At 52.3% G+C, this 8,438-nt stretch overlaps 3 protein-coding genes across 3 annotated transcripts; all 3 read right to left on the bottom strand.

Annotated features, from left to right (window-relative positions):
- Positions 1 to 233: 233 nt before the first annotated feature.
- On the bottom strand, positions 234 to 2,692 carry LOC120906273 (nucleic acid dioxygenase ALKBH1). Its single transcript, XM_040317817.1, has 4 exons — positions 2,280 to 2,692; positions 2,065 to 2,213; positions 1,417 to 1,946; positions 234 to 1,337 (listed from the first exon to the last, which is right to left on the bottom strand). The coding sequence occupies exons 2-4, from the start codon at positions 2,158 to 2,160 to the stop codon at positions 1,007 to 1,009; spliced, it is 957 nt and encodes a 318-aa protein (XP_040173751.1). The 5' UTR covers positions 2,161 to 2,213; positions 2,280 to 2,692; the 3' UTR covers positions 234 to 1,006.
- A 104-nt stretch (positions 2,693 to 2,796) lies between these two features.
- Positions 2,797 to 4,997, bottom strand: LOC120906272 (probable 4-coumarate--CoA ligase 3). Its single transcript, XM_040317816.1, has 2 exons — positions 3,723 to 4,997; positions 2,797 to 3,660 (listed from the first exon to the last, which is right to left on the bottom strand). Exons 1-2 carry the CDS (start codon positions 4,827 to 4,829, stop codon positions 3,091 to 3,093), a joined length of 1,677 nt encoding a protein of 558 aa, XP_040173750.1. The 5' UTR covers positions 4,830 to 4,997; the 3' UTR covers positions 2,797 to 3,090.
- Positions 4,998 to 5,221: 224 nt separating this feature from the next.
- On the bottom strand, positions 5,222 to 8,215 carry LOC120906271 (protein Spindly-B). The gene is made up of 3 exons (XM_040317815.1): positions 7,377 to 8,215; positions 6,944 to 7,289; positions 5,222 to 5,988 (listed from the first exon to the last, which is right to left on the bottom strand). Exons 1-3 carry the CDS (start codon positions 7,984 to 7,986, stop codon positions 5,397 to 5,399), a joined length of 1,548 nt encoding a protein of 515 aa, XP_040173749.1. The 5' UTR covers positions 7,987 to 8,215; the 3' UTR covers positions 5,222 to 5,396.
- Positions 8,216 to 8,438: the final 223 nt, after the last annotated feature.

The raw sequence follows: 8,438 nt of genomic DNA, 5'->3' as shown, positions 1-8,438 counted from the left end.
CAAACGCTGGGATGGAAATATGCTGTTAGCAGAATTTAATATTTTCTATTGAAGAGAGGTTTTATATTCTAATGAAGCAAACATTTTACCTAATTTGAATCATTCTGATAGTTTAACTCTTTTATAACAGTTTCTAATGAATTATTTTCACCGCGTCACAGGTGCTTCAAGGTTACAGTTGCAAGGTATTTGTATATAGTTTTGTATTCTTTATATTATGTTTACCTCAACACTTTTTCCAAAAATAATGCACGCATATTAAAGCGTATTTATTGACCTTTCCAAAACACTAAAATCATTTGAATTCAGAGCCGTAGTGTCAGAAATATTGTCGTTTAAAGAGGTTCATTGCATATGTCTTGTTTTTAAACGATTTGAAACATTTTTAAATGATTTAAAACATTTGTTTTTTGTTTTTGATGTAAAAACAATTTTGATCCAAAATTATGGGTTTTAGAAACCTTATCTTTTGGCTTTCTTACTGTAAATATTATCTACTTTAAAGCGAAAATGCCTCTTTTTATCCCGGCCTGCTTCCACTGTGCATCGGGGCCATTAGCGGGTTTATGTGCACCCATCAATATGAAAGAAATGTTGCTGCATTTTCAGCAACAAACTAACACGCTGCAATGAAGACGGAATGGAGCGTGCTGCTGCAGCTCTTTCGAAGCAGATTGAGATAAATCGTTCCATCGTCAGGTGCGGACAGTACATAACGAGTCTTGTTTGTAAAGCATATACAATGCCGGAGTTGTTTTTTAACAAGTAATTGCATTTTCTTCATGCTCGCCGATGTTACCTAATCTCTTCTGAGCTCTCTGTAGCGTAAAAAACTACCTTTGCCATCTTAAAAGAAGCTCTTAATCGATCAGCTCGCCTTGCCACATCACATCACCCGGCAAGCGTGTGAGATTATCGTTAAAGCAATCGATACTACTTGATCGGCTCGTTGCCAATACATTTATAGCATTTTAACACACACACACTTTTACAGCTCTCCCACTGCTCAGCCCAACCCGGACCGCTGCAGCGTCTGCTGGTTTTCCCGCAACACCTGCCGAACGTTTATGTTGATGCGACTGTGCCGCATGTACTCCTCGGCGGCAGCGCCCCACTGCACCGCGTCCTGCCGCTCCGCCTCCAACACTGCCCACCGTGCCGCACTGCAGCCCAGGCCCTCGGGCAGCTCCGCGTCGATACAAACGCGCGGCACCGCATGATAGCAGAGCCGGCTCGCCCCCGTCATAACGACGATGTCGCCGCTCCGCAGCAGCAGGGCGTCCGGTTGCTCCTCCCGGCTAGTGCCGCCGATCAGAAACACTGCCGGCTGGCCGAAGCTGAAAGGGGGGGGGGGGGGGGAGGGGGTAAAAGAACGCTTTAGTGAACGTGTGTGTGTTGCACCCTATCCGCCACTACCTTAACGAAAACAGAGGCGCCGTTTGATCGTCCTCCGAGTGGTCCGTGTGGCCGGCTAGTGTCGCCCCGGCCGGATAGTAGTTTACGATGGCCGCCTCCGGCGAGAAGCGATCGTAGCCGAGGGTGCTCGCGATATACCGGACCAGCGCACCGAGCTCGGGTGGGAACGGTTCGCGCCGTGCCTCGTCGTAAAGCTTGTTTGTCCAGTCGTACTGATAGCCCAGTGTGGCCCAGCGCAAGCTTTTGGCGAACTTGCGTCGTTCGGCCGGGGTCGGTATGGTTTGCAGCTGCTCCCACCAGCTGCCGCCAGCATCCCGCGCCAGCTGGCCTACAGCGCTCTGGTTGGTGGTGTTTGGGGGGGTCGGATAGTCGGCCAAGCTACGCGTCATCCACTGCCGCTGCGCCTCGGCAGTGAACGGATTGGCCACGACGACCAGCCCGGGTCGGCTGGTCAGTTCGTGCACCTTCCATTCGCTCGGTGACAGCAGGCCCGCGAAACATTGCCCATCGATGTTGCCCAACTGCACTGGCTGCGGGGAAAGAAAACCCACACATATTACTTGCTGTGCATTCTGTTGGAACCGTTTCCTGAATGTGTTGGACGCGTCACCCGAATGTATTAAGAGACAGTGGGGACCGAACCCTTACCTTCAGGTTTGGATGGTCGCTACCGATCAGCAGCACATCCTCGAACGAAGGTGGCGGATTTCTCGATTTGTAGTACTTGAAGGCTGCTTGGAACATGGCTTTGCATACTCTTTGGCTGGACGCTTCGTTAAACGTTTCATATCACAATGCTGCAAAAGAAGCAATGGTTACTCGTTTCAATGATTACGTTCGATCATCCAACAATTCTTGCTTACCTGAGCAATCACAATGTAAAATTAAGTTTTAACACCACATTTCTTTTCAGTTACCTGGCACGACTGTGCTGCTGGACCGAACCAAAACACCCGCACACCGGTTTGTTTGTTTACATTTGATGCGCACAAATTGACAGCTGGCCCGGGCACAGTGCGTTCCAAAAGTATGCGCTTGCCCGTTGTGCGCTGATGTTTAGTTTAGCTTCCTTGTATTATTTTCAGTGAGGGATTTATTAGGAAAGAGGAAATAAATTCTCTCGGCAGTCGGCATGCTTTTGAAATCATATTTGAAAACATTTGAAAGTGCATTATTGCACTTTACGGTTGGTGCCCGTTCACATCGTTTGATTGTAGCGAGATATAAACATTTTATAGCTTCTTTTTATAGTAACTTTACATTCGATTTGCCGTTGGTTTTACCGACATGCGTTTCCATTTCAAAATGTAACCGAAATTGAATCGACTTTTTTAAATCTGTTAGCTCCTCCCATGTCAGCTCTATATGTACTCTTAAGTGTAAAAGGGCTCTTTAATTTATTTGCGCAGCACTGTAACCTGGCCATTTTAACTAGTGCATTCAAAAGTCCCTGTAAAAGAAAAAAACAAAAACAAAAACTGTGGGAAAGCGCTGTATCAAGTTTATGTCATTGCATCATTCCATTTTAATCGATAAGATAGCTAAGAACTACCCTTTATCCCAATCCCCCTCCCCCTCCCCCCCGCCTCCTCCATTCCCAATCAACCATTTTTTGAAGTGGTTGTACCGTATCGTCCACTAAACCCTTCCACACATTCCACGCCGGCCACCTCTCTAACCGGACGAGTGCGGTCCGTTTGGATTCCATCGGCTTGCGGCGAGCTGCTTAGCCGCCGCCCGCCTCACCTTCCCGCTCGCCGTCATCGGCAGCTGGTCGACAAAGATGACGCTCCCGCGCAGCCACTTGTGGGCCGGCCGAGCCCGCCCGTCCGGCGTGCGGGCACAGTGGTCGACCACCTGCCGTTCGGTCGGGGCGCCCGCCGATTCGTACGGTTCGCGCACGACCAGCGCCGTGGCCAGCTCGTTATACGGCCGGGCCGGATCGGGCAGCCCGACGACGGCCACGTACCGGACGCCCGGCAGCTCCGCGATCGTGTCCTCCAGCTCGGCCGGGGCGATCTGGAACCCATCGTACTTGAAGATTTCCCGCATGCGGTCCACCAGATAGAGGTAGCCGTCCGCGTCGAAGCGCGCAATGTCCCCGGTCCGCACGTACCCGTCCGCGGCCAGGGTGGCCTCGGTCGCCGGCACGTCACCGTGGTACCCGAGGAAGGGGTGCGCCGGCCGGACAAGCAGTTCGCCCGTTTCGTTGGGGCCGAGCGGTCGGCCATCCTCCGCTGTGATCTGTAACAAGTGGAGTGGCTTTAGATTGTACATAATAACACACACACACATCACACACTTACCTTCGCCGTTACACCGGGCAGCAGAAAGCCAACGGAATCGTCACGGACCAGCAGCTCGTAGGCGATGTTGCCCGTCTCGCTGGTGCCGTACCCGACGAGCGAGCGACCCCGGCCGGCCTCCAGGACGCGCTGATTGATGTCCTCCCGCAGCCGCTTCGACACCGTGCTGCCGCCGACGGCGAACAGCTTGATCGAGGGCAACCGTTCGGCGGAGGCCTCCAGCGTGCGCACAATGTCCGTTGCCATCGTGGGCGTCACGAGCAGCAGCGTCACCTGGTGCCGATTGCACAGCTCGATCGCAAGCTGCGCCGTGGCCGGCCGGGTCGTGATGACGCGCCGTATCCCGTTCAGCAGACCGGTCATCAGCATCTGCCAGCCGGAGATCCAGTAGAGCGTGCTGAAGCACAGGATCGTGTCGCCGCGATCGAGCTGGCTGATGCGCTGGTACGGTCCGATCAGCTGGGCGTGCGAGATACGGACCGCCTTCGGCAGACCGGTCGTGCCGGACGAGCACACAATAACGGCCGTCAGCGTGGTCGAATCGCCCCGGTAGACGGGCACGAACCCGTCCTCATCGTCCGTCTCGACCGCAGTCACGTCGGCCACGGGCAGACACTGGGCCGATGGCTCACCGAGCAGCACGTACGGCTGGGCCGCGAGCAGTAAACCGATCCGCCCGGCAGCTTCGTAGACGACCGGCAGCGCGTCCGCATCCGCTATCACGTTGCGGGGCCGGGTCAGGCGCAGCAGGTGCTCCACCTCCTCCACGCCGAACGACGGATCGAGCGTGCTGACCGTTACGCCGGCCAGGAAGCAACCGAGCACGACCGGCGCCACGTCGTCGGAGTTGCGCGCCATCAGCGCCACCACGTCGCCCTGCTGGCAGCGGTCGGGGCCGATCAGCCGCCTGGCGAAGCGGACCGCGCGACGGCGCAGCTCGTCCCCGCTCATCGCGTACCCGGTGTCAGCGTTCAGCTGGGCCGGTTTCGGGCCCGCCCGCTCCAGCACGTTCAGCAGCACCTGGCCGAGGTTGGCGGCCGGATTCAGCACGGGCGGTCGGTCCGGGCCGCGCCAGCAGCCGGCAGCCGGATCGTACTGGGTCGCCATGCTTACGCACGGCCGTGGAACAGGTAACTGTCGGGCTGGGCACAGCGAGGGAGAGCGAGTGCCACTTTACACTGCTGGCATCTGGCCACTCTTGTTATCGCGCACCCGTCTGGCTCTGTTGTTGCCAAATAGGCTTTTGTCGCTTCGAGTGCGCCGAGAGATATGAGCGTGAAGCCGCTTTCGAATCATGCTGCACGAGGGGAGACACGTTGTAACAGCCTGTCCCTTTAATATGATTTACTCTATCCAACTACCAGCTTGGGCAATTGATTGAGCGTTTACATGGCAAATTGTACTTCGTTTACTTTCTTGGAAAGCTATTTATGGCGTTCACTAATCCTATCGAAAGCTTTCCAGCTCTTCCTAACGGCAAAGTGAAATTAGAACTGCTCTATTAGGCAGGCATATACCCGATTTCTTGGGGCGCCTTCTTGAAAATTTATTTCTAAACATTAAAATGATATGATAATGCAATGACAGATGCAATGTGGTACGAACAATGGCAACAACAAAACCTACTGCCTGGTTTCTGCAGCACAGCGCAGCACCGAAGGCATTTGCACTAACTTACTTCCCCCCATCAACTCCCTCTCCCGCTGCGTGCTTTGCTTCCGGTGGCGAAACATTGTCCGTCTCTTCCTTCTGCTTCGCGATAAGGTCGCTAATTTTGTAAAACTTGAAGGGCACAATCTTCATCACCAGCTGGTTTGCGTTCCTTTCCTGCAGTGGCATCGCGCCGGCAGCCTCCTCCTTCATGGGCGACCCACTCATGCACGGCTTGGTGGTGGTAGTGGTGATCGTCTTGGCGCCACTTTCGTCAGCCTTTTCGTTGCAGATGATGGTGGCATCGTGGGATTTATTTTCTGCCGAGACCGTTTCCGATGCCACCGTATCGTTGGGGCTGCTTTCTCTCTGTCCGTCCCTGTCCGGTACCTCCCTCTGCGGCACTAGCGTTGTGTCGGAGGTCGGCGAACCGGCGCCTTCGGCCATGTCAGCCGGGGCCGGCGGCACTTCGATCTGCAACATTTTCAGCTTCATCCGCTGTGCTTCCAGCCGCCACTTCCACGCCTCCTTTACCGCATCCTCCTGCATGTCCATCGCTTGGCGTTGCTTGTGCTGGTAGGAGTAGAGCGAGCTTTTTAGTTGATCCATTTCTTTTCTGTGTAAAACAATAAAACAAAAAAAAATAACAGAGCGAAAATCATTTCAGTACTTAGGCCTGAACCTTGTTTTGTATCAAAATTACAGTCAACCAAACAAGCCTGGATGATAATGATAATGAAGGAATATAGTAAGGAAATAAATGGCACTCATGTTGCTGATGATGTATGCAAAACTAGACGATAAATTAAGCTTCGACGTGTTAGATGGACGTCCGTTCATCCGTTAAAAGATTTGAATATCCGAACGCGTACTAAGCCTGTACAAAATCGATGTGAACCTATATATGAATCGAATAATTGGAGTTGTATAGAGTTGCTAAGGAAAAAAGACCTTTTCCAACTCGATTCTATACGTGGCATTGAGGTTTCCATAGAAAGGTGTCAACTAGAAGAGTTGTATGCATGAAATCGGTTACGTGTTCCTTCCAATGCAGAGTCGATTGAAGCCTGCCAGTTCTCGATTTCAAAACCCTAACGAAACATGCATTGAAAGCGATGTTTTGGCATAATTGAAGTAAAATATTTCAGTTTTAACTGTTATTTAAACTCCATTAATACCAAATTTGAAAAAACACAGATAATCCAATGACATTATATTACAAAAGATTATTTCTCTGAATGAAATCGCTGAGAAATCTTTAGTTTTGAAAGCGCTGAAAAAGCTTTGATTTGGATGTTTTGAAAGCCGTATTTTGAAAGCGTATTTTAAAGCCATCCCCGAGAGTTGGTGTGGCAATTTGACGCTTACTGCAATTTCATCGCTCCGTCTCGATTGATTGTTCCTACCAGGCTTCTAAAACAATAAGCATATTTCATAGAGCAATTGGGTCAAATTTTTCGACTCGACTCGAATATTTAAAACAAATTTACAGACTGGCCGATTTGATATGCTTAAAATTATAATTAAAATAACAGCAAAACACAAATACTAGAAAGAAAACGATAACTTACGTATAGTACTCGATGAGTACGTTTACCCAGTCAAAGCTTTTGGAGGCCATCTCGTGTTCCAGATAGCGCACCCGCCGATCCGCCCGGGCCAGCTGCTCGGTCAGATCCTTGATCTGCTCGTGGAGCGCCTTCATGTTGTAGTACTCCACCGACCGGACCAGCTGGACACACCGCTCGTACTGCGTCTGGGACTCGCGCTGCGCCATACGTAGCGTGCGGATCTCTCGCGGGCAGTCTTCGTGCTCTCTCTTAAGTTGAAAGAAGCGCTGCTTCAGCTGCGTGTACGTGTGCATGAGCTGTTTGCGCTGATCGGCCACCTCCCGGAACAAGGAATTTCCCTTCTCAACTACAGGGAGAGAGAAAGAGAGAAAGAGAGAACCGTTAAGCACGGTTGCAGGGCCGAACTGAAGCGATCGAGCGCTTCAACACTCACGTGCACTGTTCGAGTTGGAGCGCAAACCGGCCAGCTCCGCCGCCAGCATGCCGTTTTGCTGCTGGGTCGCTTCGAGCAGGTCGCGCAGCTCCTCCGCCTCCTGCGCTTTGATCTCCAGGTTGCCCTTCTTGGACGCGAGCTGCTCCCGCAGCAGCTCGATCTCCTCGTTCAGCTCGGCAATGTTGGTCAGCGCACCGGCGAGCTTCCGGTCGGCCGTTGTCAGCTTCTGCTGCAACTGCACGATTTCCGACTGATACTCCCGCTCCTCCTCCTCCCAGTCCCGCTTGGCGCGCAGCGACTTTTCCTGCACCATCCGGAGCATTTCCTCGATGTGCTCGGGGACGGGCCCGTCCGCGGGCGGGCACTGCTGCGGCGGCTCGGACCGTTGCGCTGCGAGCTCTTTGCTCAGCTGCTCTATTTGCGCCTCCTGTGCCTTCAGCTGGGTCGCGTGCTCGGTGCGCATTTGTTCCAGCTGGCAGTTCGATTTGGCCACCTGCTGTTCCAGCTCGTCGGACAGATCGGTGCTGATCTGGTTCGCTACCTGCAGCTTTTTCTTCACCGTGTACAGCTCCTGCCGCAGCTCCTCGTTCTCTGCCTTGAGCCTGTCCATCCCGCAGCACGGTGGAACGGAACGACCCGGCACTTGTTTTGTTTTCGCCGCGTAACCCTTTTTCTCCCCCAGAAAAAGGCACAAACCTTTGGCGGAATCGTACGTTGGTTTTCCGTTGCTACTTTTCGTTTCGTTTGACCGTTTGGTTGGCGATAGGTGTACAATGGCGAATATGTGACCGTTGTTTGACAGTCGCGGCACTGACAGTTGGACAGAGACGGCGATGCAGCACTGACTACACGACGTAGCGGTAGACGCGTCATAAGGATGCAAACAAAACATGGTCTGTTCGAGCAGTTTTTGAGTTTGCGTGTGATTCAACAGCGAAATGTTGCTGTTGGTACAGTTTTGAGAGGCTTTAGCTCCAATGGATTTCTTTTGCCTCCAAAATCCAACATCAATGATTCGAGCGAGAAATGTACTGTATGTGCATTGTTTTCATAATTTTAGAG

This window comes from Anopheles arabiensis, chromosome X (assembly GCF_016920715.1).
Source record: "Anopheles arabiensis isolate DONGOLA chromosome X, AaraD3, whole genome shotgun sequence".
In the NCBI taxonomy this organism is placed as follows: domain Eukaryota; kingdom Metazoa; phylum Arthropoda; class Insecta; order Diptera; family Culicidae; genus Anopheles; species Anopheles arabiensis.
This window is presented reverse-complemented; position numbering and strand designations above follow the sequence as displayed.

Bases quoted from the DNA above. Each gene is read 5' to 3' on its own strand.
- LOC120906271 (XM_040317815.1), bottom strand. From the start codon at position 7,986: ATGGACAGGCTCAAGGCAGAGAACGAGGAGCTGCGGCAGGAGCTGTAC. The intron at 7,290-7,376 runs GTGAGTGTTGAA...CTCTCCCTGTAG, and splicing joins CTCCAACTCGAACAGTGCAC to TTGAGAAGGGAAATTCCTTG. The intron at 5,989-6,943 runs GTAAGTTATCGT...TGTTTTACACAG, and splicing joins GTACTCATCGAGTACTATAC to AAAAGAAATGGATCAACTAA.
- LOC120906272 (XM_040317816.1), bottom strand. From the start codon at position 4,829: ATGGCGACCCAGTACGATCCGGCTGCCGGCTGCTGGCGCGGCCCGGAC. The intron at 3,661-3,722 runs GTAAGTGTGTGA...CACTTGTTACAG, and splicing joins TGCCCGGTGTAACGGCGAAG to ATCACAGCGGAGGATGGCCG.
- LOC120906273 (XM_040317817.1), bottom strand. From the start codon at position 2,160: ATGTTCCAAGCAGCCTTCAAGTACTACAAATCGAGAAATCCGCCACCT. The intron at 1,947-2,064 runs GTAAGGGTTCGG...CTTTCCCCGCAG, and splicing joins GCGACCATCCAAACCTGAAG to CCAGTGCAGTTGGGCAACAT. The intron at 1,338-1,416 runs GTAGTGGCGGAT...CCCCCCTTTCAG, and splicing joins GCGCCTCTGTTTTCGTTAAG to CTTCGGCCAGCCGGCAGTGT.